This window comes from Choloepus didactylus, chromosome 19, assembly GCF_015220235.1.
Source record: "Choloepus didactylus isolate mChoDid1 chromosome 19, mChoDid1.pri, whole genome shotgun sequence".
NCBI classification, from domain to species: domain Eukaryota; kingdom Metazoa; phylum Chordata; class Mammalia; order Pilosa; family Megalonychidae; genus Choloepus; species Choloepus didactylus.
Window position 1 is genome coordinate 66295671 of NC_051325.1, and position 24943 is coordinate 66320613.

At 58.9% G+C, this 24943-nt stretch overlaps 1 protein-coding gene across 6 annotated transcripts in view; it reads left to right on the forward strand.

Annotated features, from left to right (window-relative positions):
* The window catches only part of MYT1 (myelin transcription factor 1), a 62444-nt gene extending 37725 nt beyond the window's left edge, over positions 1–24719 (forward strand). For 3 of the 6 annotated variants that reach the window (XM_037811646.1, XM_037811648.1, XM_037811647.1), the window contains exons 10-24: positions 651–764; positions 2484–2698; positions 4009–4133; positions 4308–4370; positions 4508–4777; positions 8197–8351; positions 9733–9795; positions 9904–9972; positions 14052–14114; positions 14455–14538; positions 16082–16303; positions 16859–16950; positions 17367–17470; positions 23165–23308; positions 23552–24719. In XM_037811646.1, the coding sequence (XP_037667574.1) occupies positions 651–764; positions 2484–2698; positions 4009–4133; positions 4308–4370; positions 4508–4777; positions 8197–8351; positions 9733–9795; positions 9904–9972; positions 14052–14114; positions 14455–14538; positions 16082–16303; positions 16859–16950; positions 17367–17470; positions 23165–23308; positions 23552–23692 (1924 nt within the window). In that variant the 3' untranslated portion in view covers positions 23693–24719. The remainder of the gene's footprint in view (positions 1–650; positions 765–2483; positions 2699–4008; positions 4134–4307; positions 4371–4507; positions 4778–8196; positions 8352–9732; positions 9796–9903; positions 9973–14051; positions 14115–14454; positions 14539–16081; positions 16304–16858; positions 16951–17366; positions 17471–23164; positions 23309–23551) is intronic. The other 3 variants (XM_037811651.1, XM_037811650.1, XM_037811652.1) reach the window with 3 other exon arrangements.
* Positions 24720–24943: the final 224 nt, after the last annotated feature.

Genomic DNA, 24943 nt, shown 5'->3' on the forward strand with positions numbered 1-24943 from the left:
CTCCGAAGAGGTTAATTCCCGAGCCACGAGGTGACAGCCGGGCCACCTGTCCAGGCGGAGCCAGCGACGTGCTTCTGATGGCCAAAGTGTCTTCCCTTTGGCTCTTTTCTGAGACGAGCGTGTCCAGCCGCCCACCCCGAGGCCGCACACCTTCCGGGCCTCGCCCAGAGAGCCCTGGTCTTGTCCGTGCTGGGGTTCTGTCTGCTTCCCTGTTCCCAGGGGAATGTCAGCCAAAGGGGAGGAGCCGCAATGGCACCTGGGAGGCGGGGTGGGAGCAGGGCCCACCCAGACAGACCCTCGGGGCAGTGCCCTGCCCATAGCTGGGAAGCCCGCAGGGACGCTGCTGCTTTTTTGTGTCATTGGCTTAGAATTTCCCAAACAGAAGGCGAGCACTTCCACCCACTGAGGGTGTGAGAGGAAAACCTCTGTCCTGTAGGAATGACAGCTCCTCCGTGCACCTCTGTCCTCCGAGAGGGAGACACTGTAGCAGCCTTACTTGTACATGTTAAATGGGAGGGGGCTTGCACGTCCCCTCACACCTGCCCTGGGTCCCACTGGCATCTGTCGTGCTCCAGCTTGGGGCCCTGACGGCCAACGCCTGGAAAAGGCTGGGCGGAAGGCTCAGGCGCTCCCCCTCGTCCTTTCTCTAGCCTGTCCGGGTGTCCTATCGCTGCTGCTGAAAAATTAGCCAAATCTCACGAGAAGCAGCAGCCACAGACAGGGGACCCTCCCAGGAGTATCTCTAACTCAGACCGGATCCTCAGGTGAGGCAAACAAGGTGGGGCTGGACGGGCTCTGCTCTCCCAGCCTGTGTGTGTGTGCGGTGTGCCCCCGTGTGTCCTGTGTGTGCATGCACACACATGTAGATGCCTAGTGCTGCCCCGGGGCCTCCCAGGGGTGGAGCTGGAGGGCCCTTCAGAGAGGACACACAAGCTTCACCCATCCCGGGCCACGTGCGGCCCACCTCGGCCAGCCCTGCAGCTCCTCTCAAGGTGTCGGACCCGTCCACTGAGCCTGGTAGTGACACACATAGGAGGCGTGTGGTCCTGCTGGAAAGAGCAGACGCCACCGACCGAGGGCCACCCCTGTGGGCCGCTGACCCCTGCCCATCCTCTGCCTCCCGCAGCCCAGACACACCCACCCCAAGACGAGGGCCAGGGCAGGTGGCACTGCCCATGCTGTCTTTTCTGTGACCACTGAGCTTTGGAGGCAGCTGCAAGTGTGTGCATGTGTACACATGTGTGCGTGGCATGTGTGCATGCCTCTATGTTTGTTTATGTGTGTGCGTGTGCACATGAATGGACACAGCTTTACTCAGCCAGGGACACCTCAAAAGAGCACCCCCACTATGCCACGCAGCTCCTGCCTTGGGTGCACTCCCTGTGGACACTCTGGAGTGGAGGAGGTGCATCCTGTGTGCCAGTTGGCCTGAGCCCTCAGCCTGTGCAGACTCACACAGCTCCTGGGTGCTGAAGAGAGAACCCAGGCCAGAGCCTCAGAGCACACCAAGGCTGCCAATCTCAGGCTGTGGCATCTGCATTCCTGGGATGGGGAAGGACCTGAGGATCCTGAAGCGGGTGGTGGATGGCACAGCACAGGGTCTCATGGGCTCACCAGAAGTCACGGTGCGGCATCAGCTGTGGAGTCCACCACGCCTTAGACTGGCGCGTTGCTCGCCTGTACAGAGAAAAGTCCATTTTCTCCTTCTGAGCCTTGCGCGAACCTGGCGGGCAGTGGTGATGTTTCGCTCCGTGGCAGTCAAGAGTCCTCACTGGCCCTGGGCTCGGAAGACTCCCACCCAGCTGGTGTCAAATCCAGTCAGTGGGGCCCATGTTTCTCATTCCGGGGCTGGCGTCAGGGAAAGGCTCTGCCAGTGCTTTGCTCGAACTTGACGCACCGAGACAAGCTTCTCTGAAGGCCGGAGCCCTGGCCCAGCGAGCCTGTCAAAAATGGTTCCGCTGTGAACTTTAAAGCTAATTTGCAGTGGCCAGAAAGGGGCTGGGGTTGCCGTTAGCCCCTCAAGGCACCATTTCAACCCTGGCTTCCAGCGGAGGAGGCTCAGGGTTAGACCCAGTCCTGAGGGTGCACGAGCTCTCTATGCTTCTGACGCCCTCCCTGGGGTTTCTGAGCTCTTCTACGGTGAGAATTCTGCCTTCGAGTGACTCCCCGCCCTGTTGGACTCCGTTTGAAATATGTTCCCTGACGTTCTCTGCAGGTGGACACGGCCATGTTGTCTTCAGGGTTCTAATTGCTTTCCTCCTGCTTACACGTTCCAAAGGCTGCTCCACATGACTCTTCCCCTGGGCTTACGGAAAGCCTTCCATGGGGCCTCACCAGGAATGGGGTTGTGACAGATTCAGTAGTGGGATGTGCAGGGGGGTGTGGGCCTGGGTCTCCAGCCTCTGGGATCTGTGGGTCTCGGGGTGTGGAGAGGGCCTGGGTCTCCTGTCCCCACAGGCTGTGTCTCTGTCCCCGTGCTCCAGGCCCATGTGCTTCGTGAAGCAGCTGGAGGTCCCTCCCTACGGGAGCTACCGGCCCAGTGTGGCCCCTGCCACGCCCAGGGCCAACCTGGCCAAGGAGCTGGAGAAGTTCTCCAAGGTCACCTTCGACTACGCGAGTTTTGATGCTCAGGTTTTTGGCAAACGCATGCTTGCCCCAAAGATTCAGACCAGTGAAACCTCACCTAACGCCTTTAAGTGTAAGTTGGGGAGAATCGTTCTCATTTCTCTTCCCGTGTGGCTTCTGGGAGGGGCAGTCGACCTGAGGAACTGGTGTCGAGTCCTGCCCTGGGGCTGACTCAAGGGCTGGGGTCCCAGAATCTGACGCTTGTGGTTGTTGACCCCGTGTCTGACCCGCCTTCCTGAGGGCCTTGTGGTCGCTGGGGGTGCAGAGGTCCAAAGACTGAAGAACAAAACTTTGCTGGCCTGGTCCACCCCAGGACAGCGTCCTCTCTCCCGGTTGTCCTCAGGTAGCCTGTTTGATCTGCTTCTCTCTAATGGAGCTCATGCTTGAAATGGGGTGCCAGGTCCCCAGCACCGCGTCCGGGCAAAGCCCTCTGCCGTCCTGCCTGGGACCGTCTTGCTGGATGCAATGTGTTATTTGCAACATTAGCAACACATTTTTCTGCATAATTATACTGACAGAAATCACTTCTGCAAACCTTCAGGGATGAGCCGTTCTGCCGTTCTTGTCACTTCCTTCACTAATTTGCGGACGGCAAGTCCCTCAGCCCTGGAAACGCCCATGAAGGGGAAAAGCACCCCTGGGCGCACACGAGACTGAAATTGGCATCCAGCCTGCGGGTGGTACTGGCCCCGGATGCAGACTGAGAAGTGATGAGTTTCCTGCGTGTTAGTACTGAAAGCTGTAGTGGCGTGTCCTCCTCCCTTTGGTAGATGTGTGTGTTAGGATTTAGGTGCACACACCCCCTTGTCAGAGGACACCCCCACAGTGCCGTGGAGAGCCCGTGAGCGTCCGTGCATTTAGGCACGTAGACCTGGGACATGCCTGTGACCTTGTGACTGCTCAGAAACATCACGGCGCAAGTGACTCTGCTACAGTGTAGAGAGGATAAGGGCTGCCCTCATGTTTCGCGTTAACTTAAGTAACAATGTTGCTTTATGAAGGGTTGTGGACCCCAAATTCAGTCTACACCTGGTAACACTCTTTGATGTGTTGTTACAAAACGTTCTTACTTGAGGGTGTTCGGATCCTGCACCCTCTTGGAGGATCCTTTGCTCTCTCAGTAAGTGTTCGCTGATAGACGAGTTTTTGTTGGAGCTCACGTGGCTGCTGAAACGTCTGTGGGGTTTTTCTCTTTTTCCTCCAAATTTTAATCAGGCCAGAATGTGAGCCAATAGGAGGGCAGCGAGGGAGGGAGACGAGCCCCAGGCCTCCCTGCCCCTGCCAGCCCCGCCCTGGCCCTCTGCTTGTGCAGCCAGACCCCTCCCAAAGGCCCCTGCCCCAGGCCAGCCCTTGGCACCCGAGTGAAGATCACCCCCTTCACAGGCTTCGACTACGCGCATGACGCTGAGGCCGCGCACATGGCTGCCACGGCCATCCTGAACCTCTCCACGCGCTGCTGGGAGATGCCCGAGAACCTCAGCACCAGGCCGCAGGAGCCCCCCAGGAAGGTGAGTCTGTCCCTGCCAGAGCCCCTTCCAAGGCCAGGAGGGAAGGGCAGTGAGGCCCACACCGTGGCCCCCGTGGCGGCACATGTGCGTCCCCCGGGAGCCTGCGGGTCTGGTAGTTACCCACGTTCCTGGCTGGGACGGGCCAGGGTGATGCAAGCCGCACCCTGCCTGCAGGGCCTGTTTGTAGTGCTGTCGGGAGGTGAGAGGATGCGTCCTCCCTGGGAGCTTCAGGACTTGGTAAGACAGCTCGCGCTTCCCAGAGGCCGCCTGCTCTTGGCTTCTGCTTGGCTTCCAAGGGAAACCCTGCCTGGGCTCTAACACTCACTGACCAGAATGTCGGGACCCGCGTGCCAATCTCACCTTTGCCGTTGCAGCCCACGGACATCGAGGTGGATGAGAACGGAACCCTGGACCTGAGCATGCGCAAACACCGCAAGCGCGACGGCGCTTTCCCCAGCAGCAGCAGCTGCAGCAGCAGCCCCGGCCTGAAGTCGCCCGACGGCCCCTCGCGCCTGGCCAGCGCCAGCGCCACCAGCAGCTCCCTGACCTCCCCCCAGTCCAGCCAGGCCTCCCGCCAGGAAGAGTGGGACGGACCCTTGGACTACACCAAGCCCAGCCGCCAGCGTGAGGAGGAGCCCGAGGAGGTGGGTGCTGTGTGCCACCCATGGGGTGGGTGTGGCCGTGGGGCTGCGGGGTCAGGCTCGGAGGCAGCAGGCCTGGCTGGACAGCACGTTGGCCTCCTCCCTGCGTAGCTTCCGACAGAGCCTCTGGGGAGTCCTGCCTGTGTCCACATTCAGGGCCCTTCCCTGTCCCCCACCTGCCCCCCTACAGAGTTCTCAGCCTGGGGGCTGAGCTGCACCGTGGCCTTGCGGCCTTGCCCACACAGGGCGTGAGGTCTGGTGTGAATGTGGGGGTTGCCCTGAGGCAGAGGGGAAGAGCAGACTTTCAGAGCCCACAAGTGATGCCATGGAGCCAAGCTCTGTGTCTCTTGGACCTTGTGGACTCCCACCAAGCTGCAGCGCTCACCTGTCAGTGCAGGCAGGTGCTTGGCAGCCTGGCAGTCCCTGGAATTGACCGTGGGCTCTGAGTCCCATCCTGGCTGGCACTGCAGCTGGGGAAGTGCAGGATGCTCTCCCCTTCATACACAGCACAAGAGCCCCAGCTGTGGGCCTGCACACAAGAGGTGTGTGTGCTGCCTGGCTGAGCCCAGCTCCCAGGATGCTCAGGCTCCAGAGGCCAAGGTGGTTCCTGAGCAGCCCTGTCTGCACCAGCAATGTGGGCATCTCGTTGGCACAGCCAGGCCCACAGCCAGCTCCCCTGCAAGTCTCACCCCACCCTGGTTCTGCCTCGCATGGGCCACTCATCTTGTCCTCGTGCCTCCTCTCGGTTTCCCCATTCTACAGAGGTGCAGGCGGGCCTGAGGTTAGGTGCCCTGGCTTGGGTCCTGTGGCCACAAAGAGGCAGAGCTGGTGTGCCCCCCGGGATGCTGGCACGCAAAGTGGGGAGCCCCAAGGGAAGGGGCTGCCCCTGGTGGGCATCCACCTGAGCTGTGCCAGAGCCACCCATGTCCCTCAGCCTGTGCCATGGTGGCCTGAGCCTATCAGAGGTGGGGCTCTCAGAGTGGCCCCTTGTTCTAGTTTGCTAATGCTGCGGAATGCAAAACACCAGAGATGGATTGGCTTTTATAAAAAGGGGGTTTATTTGGCTATACAGTTACAGTCTTAAGGCCATAAAGTGTCCAAGGTAACACATTGGTAATCAGGTACCTTCACTGGAGGATGGCAAATGGCGTCCGGAAAACCTCTGTTAGCTGGGAAAGCACGTGGCTGGCGTCTGCTCCAAAGTTCTGGTTTCAAAATGGCTTTCTCCCAGGATGTTCCTCTCTAGCAAGCTTGCTCCTCTTCAAAACGTCACTCACAGCTGCACTCTGTTCAGTCTCTTTGAGTCAGCATGTTTATATGGCTCCCCTGATCAAGGCCCACCCTGAATGGGCAGGGCCACGCCTCCATGGGAGTATCCCACCAGAGTCACCACCCACAGCTGGGTGGGGCACATTCCAAGCAAATCTAATCAGCACCAAAAGTCTGTCCCACAAGACTACATCAAAGATAATGGCGTTTGGGGGACAAAATGCATTCAAACCGGCACACTCCTCATGCAGGGCTGCCCACCAGGAGCACAGCTGCACTGTGATGCCCGAGTGTTGCTCCCAGGGTGACATGAGCACCCCACCCCTCCCAGGGCCTTCCCTGTGCCCTCCCGTTCTTCCCTGCCACCACGTGCTCCCTACCTATTTTTCATTTAGTTTTTGTCCCCATTTTTCTACTCATCCATCCATACACTGGATAAAGGGAGTGTGAGCCACAAGGTTTTCACAATCACACTGTCACCCCTTATAAGCTACATTGTTATACAATCATTTTAAAGAGTCAAGGCTACTGGGTTGCAGTTTGATAGTTTCAGGTATTTACTTCTAGCTATTCCAATACTTTAAAATCTAAAAAGTGTTCTCTATATACTGCGTAAGAGTGCCCACCAGCGACCTCTCGACTCCGTTTGGAATCTTTCAGCCACTGAACTTTATTTTGTTTCATTTTGCATCCCCCTTGTGGTCAAGAAGATGTTCTCAATCCTGTGATGCCGAGTCCAGATTCATCTCCGGGAGTCATATCCCATGTTGCCAGGGAGATTTACACCCCTGGGAGTCAGATCCCATGTAGGGGGGAGGGCAGTGACCTCACCTGCTAAGGTGGCTTAGCTAGAGAGAGAGAGGGCCACATCTGAGCAACAAAGAGGCACTCAGGGGGACTCTTAGGCACAATTGTAAGCAGGTTTAGCTTGTCCTTTGCAGTAACAAGCTTCATAAGGGCAAGCCCCAAGATAGAGGGCTCAGCACACTAAACCACCAGTCCCCAGTGCTTGTGAGAACATCAGCAACGATCCAGATGGGGAAGTCCAATACTTCCATATTTCCCCCCAGCTCCTCATGGGGGCCCTGCATATATATTTTTATTCTCTGCCAAGTGACTTTGGGATGTGTTGCTATTTCACACTAACCTATACAGACCTACCAGTTCTCACTTCCTATTCCAAGTTCCATGTAATTATGGTATTTGAACAAGCTGTGTGAGTTAAATTGTTCAGGAAATATAGATCCTGCACCAAATAAACATCTCTCCCTTGGTCTCACATGGAAGTTGAAGTTTTAAAACACAGTCAGTATTGCCCTTTACCCTTTGGCCTGATTTGCCCTAGTCTTAACCACATCTGCTTTATTCATATCTCTAATTGAAGTCTGGACACTTTTTCAGCTTTTTTAACAGTTGCTGTGTGAGCTAATACTGACATTCATATCTGCTGAGCTCTAGCTCTGAGTTTCGGGTGTTGCACAGGTACCTGAAGTCCCAGGGATCTGCTCCCCGATTGTAACCCCTGCACACAGCAGCCCCCTCCCTGCCCTTATGTGTGACATTGGATTTTACTTCCTGCCGACTGTTACTCAACCCTGACCCCCCTGATGGTGGCAGCTGCGCCCAGTACACTCTGTGTCCGCAGCGCGGAGCCCGAGGCTGCACAGCCCACAGGCACTCACAGCCGTTCCCAAGCGCAGCTGTGGTCAGGGCATCACACGGGACCTGCCGGTCCTGTCATCTCGCCGTAACTCACCCTCGTCCTGTTATTCCTCTTGAGCCTGTTCGCCATGGGGTTCTGAGGGCACTGCCGTGGGGCCTGCTGGCTGAGTCCTGGGCTGGCTCAGAGGCAGCTGCACCATGTGTGCTTGGAGCTGAGGGGACCCCCGGGCTTCCTCATTTCTGGGGCGGCCCCTTCCCTGCTCAGGCAGGAGCCTGGCTGGTGGGAGGGGGTGGGGTGCCCAGCACCTTGGAGGCATTGTCGTCTGTGTGTCTGGGGCAGTGAGTCCTCTTCCCTGGCCGAGCAGCCAGGGCCCTCCTGGAAATGCCTCTTTGGACACGGCCGTGAGGGTTCCTCCGCCTCAGCCCCCCCGGGTCACTGCCCGGGCCCCCCCGCCAGCCACTTAAAACATGTCCCTGCTGGTTTTTTGCAGTCAGAGCCAGCAGCCCATTCTTTTGCTTCTTCTGAAGCAGATGACCAGGAAGTGTCGGAAGAGAATTTTGAGGAGCGGAAGTATCCCGGGGAAGTCACCCTAACCAACTTCAAGCTGAAGTTTCTCTCCAAGGATATAAAAAAGGAGCTGCTCACGTAAGTGCCCTCCTCAGCACCAGGGCTCCTAAGAGCAGATTCTACAGTCTGAAAAGGAGTGTGCTGCGTCCGGACCTGTACGGATCAGGCCTGCTCCACTGGGGCTTTCTGCTCACTCTGGCTATCCCATCACCCTCCAGCCCACCTCCCCCGGGGAGGCAAAGATCAGGGCCTGTTCCTTGAGAACCCTCCTCAGCCAGGCAGCAGGCAGCACAGGGACGAGTTTCCTCAGCTCCTTGCTGGGATGCCATCCCCTGGAAGAGACTGAGAGCAAGCAAAGCCCCAGCCCAGCCACAGAGCAGGACCAGGGTGGCCAGCTGCAGGGAGATGAGTGTCTCAGGGAGGCTCGGGGTGGCCAGAGGCGTCCCAGATCCTGTTCCCAAGCCCAACCTTGTCCTGGCCTCGTCCCTGAGCCAGACCTTGTGCCCAAGCCCAACGTCATCCTGACATCATGCCTGAGCCCAACCTCATCCCTGAGCCCAACGTCATCCCTGCACCTGACTTGCACTTGAGCCTGACCTGGTCCTGAGTCCAACATCATCCCTGAGCCCAGCCTCATCCTGAGCTCATCCCTGAGCCCAACCTCATCCCTGATCCTGACCTGCACTTGAGCCTGACCTGGTCCTGAGCCCAACCTCATCCTGACCTCATCCCTGAGCTCACCGTCTCCTAATCCTACCTCTTCCCAAGCCTGAGCTCATCCTGAGTTTATCCTGAGCCCCTGCTCCCGGGTGAGCTGCCCCTCGAGGCTGCTTCATGGCCCATGACTCAGCTCTGCCACCTCCCCACGTCCAGGGCTACCCCTCCAAGCTCGTGAGTGCCCAGGGAAGGGAAACCTTCCCAACCTGGATTTGACATAACCAGAAGCGTGTGTGGCTCTCGCCGTCATCTCAAAGCCAGATGCCTACGGCTCTCCGAATAATTGCCGCTCTGAGCTATGCTTCCTAGAGACCAGCTTCCACCACTCCACGGAAGAGGCTGCACTCGGTCCCTGGGGCACAGGCGGCCCGGGAACCCAGCCCTCCCGTGTGCCTGGAGCGCACTTCCAGGAGCCCCCTGCCCTCGGCCCTGTGTTTCCTCCTCCTCTGTCACTGCCCCCTCCTCGGGGAAGGCTGTGCTGCTTCAGGTCCGCACGGGGCAGGCAGGCCCGGCTGTGTGTCCGGCCACAGGATGCTTCAGAGGCATCCTAACTGCCCCTCAGCTTTAATGTGATCCCTTTTCCTTCTTAAGTCGTGTGGGAGAAACCAGCAGTCAGAGGCGAGGGCTGTGCTCAGAGGACGGAGTGTGAGGATGCGGGTCACCAGGGTGTGCTGCTGAGCCCGGGGCAGGCCTGGACCACGTGCCCAGCTCTGCGGCTCTGACGCTCCTTTCCTCTGTCCAGCTGTCCCACGCCCGGCTGTGACGGCAGCGGCCACATCACCGGGAACTATGCCTCCCACCGCAGGTTCGTCCCGCCGGGTCCGGCTGGCCTGGGTGCTGCGTGGTGGGTCTGGTCCTGCTCTCTCCTCTCTGCTGCCCCTGCTCACCCCAGTGTCCACGTCTTCTCTTGCAGCCTCTCTGGTTGTCCTCTTGCTGACAAGAGCCTCAGAAACCTCATGGCTGCTCACTCTGCTGACCTCAAGTACGTCTGCGCTCCCACCTCCTGTCTCCCAGCAGCACTCTGCCTCCCTCTGCTCCGGGGAGGCCTTCGCCCACCGGCTTCTCCAGGGCTCCAGCCCCAGGCCGGCCTCTCCCTCCCGGGACGGGCAGCAGAGACCGGGCCAGGGCGGGGCAGGTCCATGGGGCTGCGTGCCCGGCCTCTCCCCTCTGAGGCCGGGCCCAGCCTCTCCCGAGGACGCCTGGTGGGCTGCCTGGGCTCTGCTTTCCTCACTGCCCCAGAGATTTAGGAACAGCCCAGCACCGTCTGCAGTTGTAAATCCCGAGTGGCCAGTGGGCTGCGGACGGTGTGGCTCTTGCTAAATGAACTGGAAGCGGAAGATGAAAGAGGACCCCTCACCTCCCGCTGCTGCTCCCACTGCTTCTGGCTTGGCCACCCCTCTGTGCTCACCCCTTCTTCTGGCTGAGCTCCCTCGTCTCTGCTTCTGCCCCTTCCTGCCGCTTACATCGAGGCTGGGCCACGTGGGCACCCTGCGCCAACGAGGCTTCCGCTGGGCACGGCCATTGCCTTGGGTTTTCCTGCCTTGGGTGGAGCTGTGACGTCTCAGCCGCTGGCCCTGAGCCGTGGGCTCTCGTCAGGGCCCTTGGGCTGAGCCAGGTGGAGGCTCTGGCAGGACGAGGGCCGGCCTTATCCCCTCAGGTCCCCCTTTCCGGGGGTGTCCTCCCCTGTTGGGGGCCCTTGAGCCCAGTCCCCCAGCTTCGCTGGCTTATCCCGTTCTGGGGTCCCGCTGGGAGCAGGGACATGGTGCCTCTAAGATGAGGGGCTGGAGGTGCTGAGGCTCCCAGACCTGAGCTGGCAATGGGGCAGAGCTCCAGACCCCACAGCACCCTGCTGTGGGAATGGGCCACTGCCCACGGATGGAGCCAGGCCGGGCTCCCACCCGGGCTTTAACAGAGCAGGTTCTGAGGCTGCGGGCATGGTGGCACCCACTCATTCGGGCATTATGCCCTTCCTCCCGCCACAGCCGAGTGCTGTGTCCCTGTGGCCTCGGGGACCCCCAAGCCCCTCCGCCCCACCTCGCTGCTTCTCTCCTTTCCTTCCTCTTCTGTGCCATTTTTCTTGTGCTAGTTTCTCCAGTTTTCATTTCCGATTCTACTTTCTTTTCTAACTAGAAAAAAAGCATTTTTGTGACTTCCCAGTTTAAGGGGTTGAATAATCTCAGAGTTGTGGATGTGGCCACACGAGCAGCTGCTGTTCCCTCCCTGGGGATCTTAAGAAAAAGACCCTGGGAGGAACTTCAACCCCAAAACTCTTTTCAAAACAGCAACAAAAAATCTTCCTTATTGGCCTCGGCCCTGTTGTGGTGGGCGGCCTGGGCTGGACATGGACCCGCTCGGCCCTCTCTGGGCGCTGGACACACGTTCCTCCCTTTTTGTTTTTGCCGAGTGGCCGCCAGGCTTGGCTGTGCCCCCAGCCTGTGTGGCCCTGGGCTGAGGGGTGATAGGCCGAGGTGTCTGCACCCCTCCCCACGTGGGTGCAGCGCGGCCCAGTGTACGGTCAGTTTCCTGTTCTGAGAGGAATCCCAAGGCTTTCACGCTTTCCTTCCACCAGCACGGCCTTCCCAGCCAGGCGTTGTGTGGGGATGGGCTCCCGGGCTCCCTCTATGACCCCTGCAGGGGCACACTCGGCTCTGGCAGGGGGGTGGTCCCCCTGTCAGTCGGGCCTCAGGTGGGCCGCCAAGCCGAGCTTCTCTGAAAACAGCGATTCTCCCTCTCTGACAAACGCCGGGCCAGGCTGGAGGCAAGAGGGACCTTGGGTTCCGGGCTCTGCCCCCGGCAGGGGCTCTGCAGGAACGCTCAGGAATGCTGGCCACTGCCAGCTGCCCGGGGATGTCACCTGCTCCCCCGACGGCGTGAGCATGCACTCTTGCTCTTGGACGTGGCTCTTGGGAAGTTGGTTGAATCACGGACCCACCGTGGAGGAGCAGGTGAACTGGGGCTCTGGGAGGTCACTGTGCCTCCTTCCCGGGATCGCTGCCAGATGCATCATGGACACACATGGATATGAATGTGGACACGGATGTGGGCACAGACACAGATGTGGACATGGATGGTGGACATGGGCATGGACACAGAAATGAGCACAGCTGTGGACATAGACACAGAGGGTGACACAGACGTGGACACAGACACGATGGTGGACATGGGCGTGGACTTTGATAGCAGTTACGGGCGGATGGTGGACACAGATGTGGACACAGGTGGCAGACATGTACGGTGGACATGGATAGGCAGGACATGGTGGCGTCTTCTGGGCTACCTGCACTAGATGCCCAGGTGGGCTTGCCCTTGTGTGAGGCATTGGGTGGCACCTGCTTGCTCCTGCTGAGCCCAGAGTAGCATTTGTAGCCCTCGGCCACTGGCACTTCCCAAGAGTGACCCCAGCTGTGGTGGCAATGTCTGTCGCTGCTACCTCCTGCAACGCTGCATCTTTGACCTTATCAGATGTTCCCGAGGCTGAAAAGGAGGAACTCAGAGGAGATGTGGGTCATCGTGGCTTCCTCTGGACTGAGCCTTCTCCAGAGCCATAGGGGGCTCTGGTTCCCCTCGACAGCCTGCGGGGGCTCAGCCTAAGTGAGGCCAGCGTTGCTGCACACAGGCGTGAGAGGGACACTGTGCACCCTGATGACACTCACCAGGCTGTGTCCACAGGGTCTACCGAGAGCAGGGGACATGGCCAGCCCAAGCACTCCGGCTCCACCTGAGCCGCCACTGCCCCCGGAAGCCAAGGGCTGGCTGCAAGGAACTTGGAGTCGGTGGAGCTATTCCTACTGAAATGCAAATCCCTCTTTGCCCAAAAGGTGTGTGTTGGAAAGTGACCAAACATGACCAGGCAAAAGTGGTAGCAACAGAAAGTGGGTTTGAGTTACTCCGAGATGTGGAGGAGGAAGGATCTGATGGGCTGGCTGGTGGCCAGGCCAGGGGTGTCTGCTGGGACAGGGACGAGGGAACCCAGGAACTCCCCCACAGGGCTGGTGGAGGCTCAGGGAGGCACTCGAGGAAGGTCCTCGGGACAGGCCGTTGGGGAATCTCTGATGGGACCAGGGCAGCCTCGGCCCTTGGGGTTTGGGGGGCAGCCCAGGGAGGCAGCAGGGGCCAGGCCCGGCTTGGGGTCCTGGTCCCCCCAGTGGCTGAGGGTGCTGGGGGTTGTGTGAGGGCACCAGGACCAGCATGGCCGTGCCATGGAGTCCCTGGGGTGCCCAGGCCACCGTGCCCAGCTGCCCGTGGTGCCTGGATGAGGAGACATCCACCTCCAAGCCGAGCTCTGCGCTTGTGGGGCTGAGGACCCAGCAGGGGGTGCCCGGGAGGCGGCCACCGTGAGAGCACAGAGTGGGGAGCCCTGGGGTCTGAGCTCATGCAGCCTCTGTCGGGTGGAAACAGGGTGTCTGTGTCGTGGCTCCAGTCGCTTTGCCAAGCAACAGCCTGGCCGCGGTTCTCCCGCACGCGGAGATGAGCCTGGAAACAGGGCATGAGCTTCCCACCTCCAGCACATGCAGAAATCACACACCTTTCCTCACTGCCCATTCGGAGAAAAGCGATTTAAGAAGGCCCCATTCTTGTAATGGTAAAGGAGAGCTGCTGCCCCCTCTTGTGACACGTCTGGGTGTCTAAGTTGGCCTAAGTGTCTCTGCTCCGTCCCCCCAAAAGCCACAGTGTGAGGATGGGAGCTAGAATCTACAGCCACCATGAGGCTGCATACAGCAGGCACTTAAAAATGGGTAAATGTGCACTCACTCCCAGCAGCCCTCCCAGGAGAACATGCCTCCTCCTCTGCATTCCAGATGCTTCTCATGCCACCTGGAACCCGTGGTCTCCTTTGGAGGTGGCAGGGCCCGGGGCGGGGGGTCCATGTCTCCGCAGCGGCGGGGGCTTCTGCCTGGGCTTCCAGGTGCCCCGGGGGCAAGGGCAACGTCCCGGAACCAGGCATGCTCATCTGTGGAGAATGCCCGAGGGGGCTGGAGGGGAGGCTGGGGACCCAGGAGGGCTTCGCTCCCGGTGGAGCTGTGTGCTCGGGGGCTGGTCCCAACCCCGCTGTCTCCGCAGGTGCCCCACGCCCGGCTGCGACGGCTCCGGACACATCACCGGGAACTACGCATCGCACCGGAGGTGAGGCCCTGGCCCGGGAGGGGGCGGCGGGTCCTCCTGGGGCCAGAGGGTCTGAGCAGGCACGGACGCCGCCGACACCAGAGCCCGTTTCGTCCCCTTGGTCTGAAGTGTTGACGTCCCCAGCATCTGAGCAGGCTGCTCCCCACAGTGAGACAGGGGCAGGGACAGACGAGCGTGCCGGCGGCTGTCAGCCAAAGGCCCAGCCGTGTCTCTGCTGATTACGGCCCGGGGGCCCCCCAATGGGGGGGAGCCAGATAAAGTCGAGGGAGAGGTGAGCGAGGCAGGTGGGTGTGTGGAGACCACCCGTGAGACAAAGGCACGTTCCCTCTTTCAAAAACAGTCTGTCAGGCTGCCCTCGGGCCAAGAAAAGTGGGGTCAAGACCACGCCCACGAAGGACGACAAGGAGGACCCAGAGCTCATGAAGTGAGTCGCTGGCACACAGGGCTTGGGGGGTGGAAGAGCCGGAACCGGCCGAGTGCGCGTGCCCGTGAGGGAGGTGGCCCCGCCCTGAGCGAGGAGCTGGGGCCTCCCCACTGCAGTTAGGAAAGCCCCCCGCACAGTGGGCTGGGATGTGCCTGCCCCGGGGATCCGCGCTGGGCAGTGGGTGGGGAGGTCAGAGCCCAGGGGAGTCCTGGCCCCGGGGTGGGCGGCCCCGAAGGAGCCCAATGAGTGGGGCTCGCTGCAAGCTTTCTTCCTGTTGGGGGCTCGCCTCTGCGCACCCCCACTTACGGGTGGGGGCAAGGCTGTGCCACAGAGAAGGTGGGTTTCCTGGTACATGGGACTCTCAGAGACGAAACCAGGAGGGCCCTGGGCCAGCGGACAGTGGTCAGCCAGGCAAACGAGCGGAGAAGTGGGTGACCCCAATGCTGCCCTGTCACCCAGCACTGGGGCTGGAGCCTGTCCTGGCTGTGTGTCGTGGCTGTGAGGGCTCGCGGCTGGCCGCTGGTGGCAGGGTCCCGGCCTCGGAGCAGCTCCTCCTTCAACGGGCTCGGCGCCTGCCAGCTGCTCGGTGTAATAAGGATGCGGCTTGGTTAGTTAGTTGTTTATTTTTTGCAATAAAACTGTAACAAATGCTAAATTGATGCTGAACATGTGGTTGCTGGTATCGAGAAGGCTAACTGCTGGGGTCAGTAAAAACTAGTTTTCCTCCTGAGAATTCAGGAATTTGCTTGAGATGATAGAAACGCCACGCCATCACAGATTTAGAGAGGATCCTGCTGGCAGGATGTTGTAAGCAAATTGTGCTGCCCTTGCAAATGGCTAAAATCAAGATCAGCAATTTTGAATTAACATGGAAGAACGGATCTCCTGTTCCTAATGTGCTGTCAATTATGCTTTATAAAAACGATGAGCTCTCTGTAGCCCAGTGGGGGGGGTGACTGCAGACAGCTTGGCATGGGCTCCCCTCCCACAGACCTTAACTACGTGCTGCTGGCCGGCTCTTGGCAGATCACATGGTGGGCCCAGCTGGTCGTGCAAAGGGTCTCGGCCCAGGAGGGGCCGCTGGGGAGGGGAGCCCCTTCTTGTGTCTGCCCTGGTTTGAGATGAAGTCATGCCAGCACTTTGTGGTGGATTCCTTTTGCCATGGTTTTATAACTGGCCTTAAAGTCTGCAGGGATGCCAGTATGGGAGCCACGAGCAGCTGCTGCCCAGGCTGCGGATCGCCCCAGGGGGCCGCTGGGGCCCGAGAGGACGGCCATGCTGGCTTCTGGCCCACGGTGGCCCTGCCTGCCTCTCTCGGCCCCTCGTGCGTCCTCACTGTCACAACCACTGTCTGTGCCTTTTCTCCACCCTCCAGCCCACTCCCTAGCAGCTCCCACCCCTGCTCAGGGTGCCGGTCTCCTCCGGGCAGCCGCTCCCCACCGCCTTGACCCCTCTGCCTGCGCCCTGCCCTCAGCGCCCCCCATGCTGCCTCTTGGGAGGTGGGGCAGGGCCTGTGCCCACCACTGGCCTCTCCCGTGTGCAGGTGCCCGGTTCCAGGCTGTGTGGGGCTTGGCCACATCAGCGGCAAGTATGCCTCGCACCGAAGCGCGTCTGGCTGCCCGCTGGCTGCCCGGAGGCAGAAGGAGGGGTCCCTCAATGGCTCACCCTTCTCCTGGAAGTCGCTGAAGAGTGAGGGGCCCACCTGCCCTACTCCGGGCTGTGATGGCTCCGGCCACGCCAACGGGAGCTTCCTCACCCACCGAAGGTGACTGCCCAGGGCCCAGGTCAGGGGGCTGGTGGCGAGCGTCTGGGGACAGGTGGGCCGGCGGTGGTACCTCGTATGGTGAACGGTGGTGAGTGCTGTGGACACACAGCGCAGGGTAGGGGAGAGGGGACGGCGCCTCTGAGGCAATGGGGTCCTGGAGTGAAGTGAGGGCCGACCGCGGGTCCAGGGCAGGAGGCCACATGCTGGCGAGCAGAAGGAGCCGGTAGGATTTGCCGGGGCTACAAACGGAGCTCCCCCAAGGGTTGTGCCTTTACAAAAGATGTTTTGGGTTCCTTTGGGATAAAATCATTGCACAGAAGTGAAATTGCAAGTGGGAATCCACAGGTGTTTTTTTGCATTTTCCATCAGAAAGCCTCAATGCCAGGTCTTTTCTCACTGACCACACCCTGGAGGGTGACTGGGGTGCTCGCAGGGGGGTGAACGGAGCAGCCAGCAGCGCTCCTGCCCCTCCAGCACTGCCGGGGTGGCCAGTGGGAGCCAAGGGGAGGGGGCAGCTCGGGGAGGTGTTTGCAAACACCGGCCTTTCCCTTCCAGCTTGTCGGGCTGTCCCAGAGCGACTTTTGCTGGAAAGAAGGGAAAACTCTCAGGGGATGAGATTCTCAGCACCAAGTTCAAGACGAGTGACGGTAAAGATGCCCGCGGGCCAACTGTGCTGCCCCTTCACACGTGGGTGGAGGTTTGGGAGGCAGAGCCCGGCAAGACGCGGGGACGCCTATCCTTGCCCAATAGCGAGGGGGAGGCAGGACATTCGGCATCACCTGGGAAAATTCTGTTTTATCCCAGCAGTTAATTCCCACCAGAGTCACTCAGTTTCCCCCGTGGCCTAGGCCAGGAGCAAACCACAAATACAGACCCGAAAGCTTCCAAAGCAAACCCAGACTCTCGATCCCAGAACGAATGTGGGAATATGAGCCACGAAGGAAGATAAGCGCGGACACCAAGCGTGACGGCCCCTGCCCGGAACCGGGGGTGTCGGGGCTTCCAGACCCCTTGGCACCAGCTTCCGTGTCCGGCAGAGCATGACCCAGTCCTCTCTGTGCAGTGCTGGAGAACGACGAGGAGATCAAGCAGCTGAACAAGGAGATCCGCGACCTTAATGAGTCCAACTCGGAGATGGAGGCCGCCATGGTGAAGCTGCAGTCCCAGGTGGCGCCCCGCTCCAGGCCCCCCAGCCCCCCAACTCCACGGCTCCGCCCAGCCCCCCACTCTGCGACACGGGCCCTGCCAGCCCCCCACTCTGGGACATGGCCCCACCCAGCCCCCCACTCTGGGACACGGGCCCTCCCAGCCCCCCACTCTGCCACACGGTCCTGCCCAACCCCCCACACCGCCACACGGGCCCTCCCAGCCCCCCCACTCCGCGACACGGGCCTGCCCAGCCCCCCCACTCCGCGACACGGGCCTGCCCAGCCCCCCACTCTGCCACACGGTCCTGCCCAGCCCCCCCACTCCGCGACACGGGCCCTCCCAGCCCCCCACTCTGCCACACGGTCCTGCCCAGCCCCCCCCACTCCGCGACACGGGCCCTCCCAGCCCCCCCACTCTGCCACACGGTCCTGCCCAGCCCCCCACTCCGCGACACGGGCCTGCCCAGCCCCCCACTCCGGGACACGGGCCCTCCCAGCCCCCCACTCTGCCACACGGTCCTGCCCAACCCCCCACACCGCCACACGGGCCCTCCCAGCCCCCCCCCGCCGCGACACGGGCCTGCCCAGCCCCCCCACTCCGCGACACGGGCCTGCCCAGCCCCCCACTCTGCCACACGGTCCTGCCCAGCCCCCCCACTCTGTGACACGGGCCCTGCCAGCCCCCCACTCCACGACACGGGCCTGCCCAGCCCCCCAAATCCACGGTCCCGCCCAGCCCCCCACTCTGTGACACGGCCCTGCCCTCCCTGCCCAGTCCCCTGCCCCCGCTATGGACCACCCCTCCATCACTTGGTCTTTGGGGCAGCAGGGCAGTGAGTCTCCGGTTCGGGTTGCAGATGTCCTTGAAGCCCTCACCCCCTCAGCTTCCTCACCTGTGAGGGGCAATGGTGGGTGGAGTGGGCACCCAGTGCCGGTGACGCTCACGCTCGGTGGCTGTCAGGGCCTAGGGAGGCGGAGGTGTGCGTCGTGTTGGTCACCTGTCCTGAAAGTGGTGGGAACTGTTGGTATCAGTGGGTCCAACAGGGTTTGCAGGTCCTGGGGTTGCAGAGCTGGAAGTTCCCTCCGGTTGGCACTCCTGGTAACTTGAGTGTCCCCATCAGGGTGAGTAGCCTTGTCCGTGTTAACCGCCGCCCCAGGGCAGCAGCGTTGTCACAGCCAGCCGGCCTGGAGACGGGAGCCCTCTCTGCGCCGAGCCCGTGCAGCTGGGTGCTTGTCGCCGGCAGGTGTCCTGTCAGGGTTGTGCCCCGTCAGACGGCTGTCCTGCGGGTTTAGGGGCGGCACAGGTGTGACCCCGGCCTGCAAGGCTGGGTCTCATCGAGGTCGGCCGTTCGGTTTCCCAGGCTGCTCAGAGCAGATACCACGGCAGGGGTGGCTCAAACCATGGAACTTATCGTCCAAACCTGTGTCCACATCAAGGCGTCATCCGGCGGCTTCTCTCCCTGTTCTCGTTCCATTTGTAAAGGCTTCCAGGAGGAGGATTTGTGCCCCCGAGGGAGCTGGGCCACCCCGTAAAAGCAGCTTCATTAGGGGGCCTACCCGCACGGGTTAGATCCAAGAGCATGCTTTTGGGGTACACGCAGCTTCAGGCCAGCACAGCTGCTCCGTCGGCCTTAGTAGCCCCTCAAGAGTCAGCAGTCGGCTGGGTTGGAGCCCCTGAACGTGCTGTCCTGGGAGGGTTAGTTGTCCTGTTAGGTTAGTACTACTGACAGCGCTAGCAGCCCCATCAGGGTAGTAGTCTTGTTAGGGTTAGTAGACCTGGAGGGATAATATTCCATTTAAGACTAGTAGCCCAGAAAGGTTAGTAATCCTGTCAGGTTAGTCCTCTCAGGGGTAGTGGTCCTGTCAGGTTAGTAGTCCTCTCAGGGGTGGTAGTCCTGTCTTGGTTAGTTGTCCTGTCATGGTTAGTAGTCCTGTCAGGTTAGTGGTCATATCAGGGAAGTAGTCCTGTCAGGCTAGTAGTCCTGTCAGGTTAGTGGTCCTGTCAGGGCAGTAGTCCCGTCTTGGTTGGTAATCCTGTCAGGTTAGTAGTCCTGTCAGGTTAGAGGTCCTGTTAGGGTAGTAGTCCTGTCTTGGTTAGTAGTCCTGTCAGGTTAGTAGTCCTGTTAGATTAGTGGTCCTCTCAGGTTAGTAGTCCTGTGAGATTATGGGTCCTGTCAGGTTAGTGGTCCTCTCAGGTTATTAGTTCTATCAAGTTAGTGGTCCTGTTAGGGTAGTAGTCTTGTCTTGGTTAGTTGTTCTGTCAGGTTAGTAGTCCTGTCAGTTTAGTGGTCCTATTAAGTTAGTAATCCTTTCTTGGCTGGTAATCCTGTCAGATTAGTAGTCTGTCTTCGTTAGTAGTCCTGACTGGTTAGTAGTCCTGTCAGGTTAGTAGTCCTGTCATGTTAGTAGTGCTGTCAGGTTAGTGGTCCTGTCAGGGTACAGGTCCTGTCCTGGTTAGTAGTCCTGTCTTGGTTGGTAATCCTGACTGATTAGTAGTTCTGTCAGGTTAGTAGTCCTGTCAGGTTAGTGGTCCTGTTAGGGTAGAGGTCCTGTCTCGGTTACTAGTCCTGTCTTGGTTAGTAGTCCTGACTGGTTAGTAGTCCTGTCAAGTAAGTAGTCCTGTCAGGTTAGTGGGTCCTGTTAGGGTTGTGGTCCTGTCTTAGTTAGTAGTCCTGTCTTGGTTGGTAGTTCTGACCAGTTAGTCCTGTCAGGTTAGTGGTCCTGTCAGGGTAGAGGTCCTGTCTTGGTTAGTAGTCCTGTCTTGGTTAGTAGTCCTGACTGGTTAGTAGTCCTGTCAGGTTAGTAGTCCTGTCAAGTAAGTAGTCCTGTCAGGTTAGTGGTCCTGTTAGGGTAGTGGTCCTGTCTTAGTTAGTAGTCCTGTCTTGGTTGGTAGTCCTGACCAGTTAGTAGTCCTGTCAGGTTAGTGGTCCTGTCAGGGTAGAGGTCCTGTCTTGGTTAGTAGTCCTGTCTTGGTTAGTAGTCCTGACTGGTTAGTAGTCCTGTCAGGTTAGTAGTCCTGTCAAGTAAGTAGTCCTGTCAGGTTAGTGGTCCTGTTAGGGTAGTGGTCCTGTCTTAGTTAGTAGTCCTGTCTTGATTGGTAGTCCTGACCAGTTAGTAGTCCTGTCAGGTTAGTGGTCCTGTCAGGGTAGAGGTCCTGTCTTGGTTAGTAGTCCTGTCTTGGTTAGTAGTCCTGACTGGTTAGTAGTCCTGTCAGGTTAGTAGTCCTGTCAAGTAAGTAGTCCTGTCAGGTTAGTGGTCCTATTAGGGTAGAGGTCCTGTCTTAGTAGTCCTGTCTTGGTTGGTAGTCCTGACTGGTTAGTAGTCCTGTCAAGTTAGTAGTCCTGTCAGGTTAGTGGTCCTTTCTTGGTTAGTGGTCCTGTCTTGGTTAGTAGTCCTGACTGGTTAGTAGTCCTGTTAGGTTAGTAGTACTGTCAGGTTAGTGGTCCTGTTAGGGTAGTGGTCCTGTCTTGGTTAGTAGTCCTGACTGGTTAGTAGTCCTGTCAGGTTAGAAGTCCTGTCAAGTAACTAGTGCTGTCAGGTTAGTGGTCCTGTTAGGGTAGTGGTCCTGTCTTGGTTAGTAGTCCTGTCAGGTTAGTAGTCCTGTCAGGTTAGTAGTGCTGTCAGGTTAGTGGTCCTGTTAGGGTAGTGGTCCTGTCTTGGTTAGTAGTCCTCTCAGGATTAGCTGTCATCCTAGCGCAGTGCCCAACAGCCTGTCTTCTTAAGCCATGGGCAGATCTGAGCACAGTCCTGGTCCAGTGTCTTTGGCAAACCTCTGAACCCCTTAGTTCCCTGACTTTCTCGTGAGCGTAATGGAGATAAGAATAGGAGTGACTCTACATGGTGCTGTGAGGGAAACATGATACTGCATGGAAAGCCCTTCACCCAAGTTCTGACCTAGAGGAAGGGCCATATCTGATAGCTGGTTTTACTGAGGGATAAGATTGCAAATGACTTTAACTGCATGCATCATATATCTCTGATTTCCCCATTATGACCATTTGTCATCAGAGAAAAATCTGTAAACATCTTATTTAAAAAATAAAACTCCACTGCCCTCTACCTGCTAAATTGGGGCTGACCATGGCCGACCAGGGGCCAAAGGCAGCTGGAAGGGGCTGGGCACAGGGCTCCAGATGTGCTGGAAGGAAAGTGGAGGGTGGGTGGAGGCCAGGCCCCGCAGGGTGAGACAGAGGCCCTTTTGTGGGCACAGGGCACCGGTGGGAAAATGCTGACGCTGCTCTCTGGCTGCTGCAGAAGACAGGTTTTCTCACAGCCAGTTGCAGTCCCACCGCTTTGTCTCACTGCTCTTTTCTCCAGTAGCAGGCAGGCTTCACCTTGACTTCTTTTTAATCAAAAAGCCTGTATGAGAATCGCATCTCGAAGGAGCCTTGTTTCTATCGTGCACGTGTGGGTGCTGCATCTCCCCTTGTTTCAGAAACTGGAGACGCAAGGGGGCAGGGAGAAAGGGTGGAGCTGCCTCCTGGCTGGACCCCTCCCCTTGTCTCCTGAAGGGGTCTCTGGCTGCTGTGTGGCCTATTTTGTCCCTTCTCAGAGACTCACGGGCCCTTGATGTCAGCATCCTTGGGTAGCACAGCAGATCTCTCTTTATTTGCCAATAATCCATCTGTTCAACTACTGAACAGATGCTAACTGTCATTAGCACCCTTTAGGAGGGACTCCAGGAGCCCCCCTTCCCTCAAGTCCTGTGCAAAGGCAAAGCCAGGGAAGTCCCCAGTCCCGTTTAACCCTTTCACAGTCACGTGCTGGTCACCAGTGCTCCTGCCCAGGTCACAGAACCTCGTGGTTAGGAGGAAAGCACTTGTCCAAGCTCCCACGTGCTTGCCATTCCTTACATCAGAGGTGGCTTGTGCTCCCCACGACTTGTCTTTGTGGGAGCTTGGGGAGCACCCCCTTTCAAGACCATCAGAGAGGGGCTGTCCTTCGACCCTGGAGGTGGCTCAGGCCCTCTTGAGCATGTCTTCTCAGGCCAGACCCCGGACATGGTGTCTCACCTCCCACTCTGGCCGTGCACCTCTGCACAGGGCTGTGTTGGCCCTGAAGCCGCCCAGGGCAGGCCAGACTGCCCACGACCTTTAGCCCTGTTGTCACTGTCCCTAGTGGGGTTCCAAGGTGGAACACAGAGCACCCTTTTGGCTTCCGACTGGGGTCCCCTCCTCATGCCCTGCTGGGTACAGACAGGCAAGGAGAATGATGCTGAGCTAGGACACCCCAGTCCAGCTTTGCTCTGGGAGGTGAATTTGCCTGTTCTGCTTGCTAGAGTTTCATTTAAGATGGTGTGTTGGTCTTTTGGGTAAGATGAAGACCCAAAGTTAGCCTCAAAAACCCCACGAGACGGGTGCCGTCATCCCCACTTCACAGATGAGCAACACAGAGCAGAGCCAAGTGGCCGCCATCTCGCTCCCGGCCTCCCCACCTGGTGCCCACAGCTCTGACCAGGTCACGCACCCTGCACTTGCCTCCCTGGGGTCCCGACAGTGCTTCCAGAAGGCCTCCCGTTCCGTCCCCACCCCAGGGCACCAGGCCACTGCCGGCCCCTTGGCTCGTGGCAGGACCTCCCCACCATCTGTCCCAGAGAGGCAGGGGGAGCAGCCCAGGGGGCTGAGGAAGGAGCTAGGACCTCGTCCTGAGCACAGCTGACAGTGCCTGGGCCTGGAGGGGCAAGGGCAGGTGGCACCCCGTCTCCCTCTGGCAGATATCCTCCATGGAGAAGAACCTGAAGGACATCGAGGAGGAGAACAAGCTCATCGAGGAGCAGAATGAGGCCCTGTTTCTGGAGCTGTCCGGCCTGAGCCAGGCCCTCATCCAGAGCCTTGCCGACATCCGCCTTCCGCACATGGTAGGGGCATGGGCCTCTTAGGGGGTTCAGCAGCTCTAGGGGGTCCCCCTTCCTGTGCCTGGGCCAAAGGATGAAGCAGCAGCCCTGGCAAGTGGCCGGTCCACTGTGGCTGCGTCACGGCCAGGCCTGCCCCAAGGTGCTCTGGCTGCGCCTCAGGTGCTGTCGCCGGCCACGTGTAACCAGGGCCTAGCGAACCCCGTCCGTCCTGGGTGAGGTGGGCTGCTAGTCTGCTCTGTTTTCCAGGAGCCAATATGCGAGCAGAACTTCGATGCCTACGTGAACACGCTCACCGATATGTGCTCCAACCAGGAGTGCTATCAGAGCCCCGAGAACAAGGACCTGCTGGAGAGCATCAAGCAGGCCGTGAGGGGCATCCAGGTCTAGGCCCGTGGCCCGAGGGGCTGCCGCTCCGGACTGGGCTGGGGAACGTCTGCTCCCCTGCTCCGCCCCGGGGCCGTGGGGACTCTGGACCCACGGGGACAGTTGCTGGGCAGCCTGGGGGATGTGGGGGACGTGCGGGGAGGCCTCGGCCGCGTTTATCCAAAGGGGTGCCTAGAACTCAGTGTTTCCCACGTCGCCAAGCCATGGCTGCTCAGGGCCCCTGGCCGCTGAGGCTGGGAGAGCTGCCGGGGGGCAGGGGCGCTGAAGTATTACAAAGTGATTTATTTTTGTTTTCTGAAAGAAATCTGAAGAGCAGTTCAAAGTCTCCAGTGGAAAGCTCAACAGAAAAGGTTCTCAGGGAAGTTTTGGAGTTGCAACCACAGTATTCCTTTGTCTGTCGTAGCTGGTATGCGGTGTGGGGTGGGATGGGGTGGCAGTGTCCAGACTCAGGGCACCCCGGGGCCGTGGCTGGGGCCAGACACTGGCACTGGGACGCATCCAGGTCCGCGAGGGCCGTTGTGGTGAGAGCATTTTTAAAATTTTTGTTTGATTTAGTTTTGTGTTAAGGACTGAACAAAGCACTGTTCCAGAGGAAAAAAAATTAGGGATAGACCTTCCAGAGAATCACTCTCTAGACCACTGATGAGCATCTGTAGCCCGCTGTCAGCTCAAAGAGGTTTAGCCACGGAGAGTTCTTGAAAACCAGCCTCTAGATTCACACGTAAAACTCCCTGGGTTGGGGAAGGCCTGCAGGGGGCCCAAGGCTGTGCAGACCCTGGGGTCTCCCCACCCTTTGCTGCTGCGGCTTTCAGGCCCCCACGTCTGGGCTCGGGGATCAGGGACCTTGGGCCGGGGGCCTTCTGGTTTCCTGTGTGCCCACCCATCACAGCCACGTGGGTTCCCTCGCAGGGACCGTGGTGGGACAGCGTCAGGGCCCACAAAGACTTCACGTTTCAGTCTGTTCCAGAAAAAAAAAGGCAAAAAAAAGGTAAATTTTAATTTAGTGTGTTAAAAACACAATGTTCTTAAATGTAAATAGAGTCCAAATCAATGGTGGCTGCAATTCCGAGTTAGTATTTAAAAGTAGAGAAATTGCACTTCCTGGAAGAAATTAAAAAGTAGTTAGTTTATTCTGTAAATTATTTAATTTTGTCAAGATGTATTTATATTCACAATCTCTTATGTTAATGTTTGCTATTTATTTAACATTTTTATTTATTAATTTCATGCTATTCCAACTAGACCCCATACCAG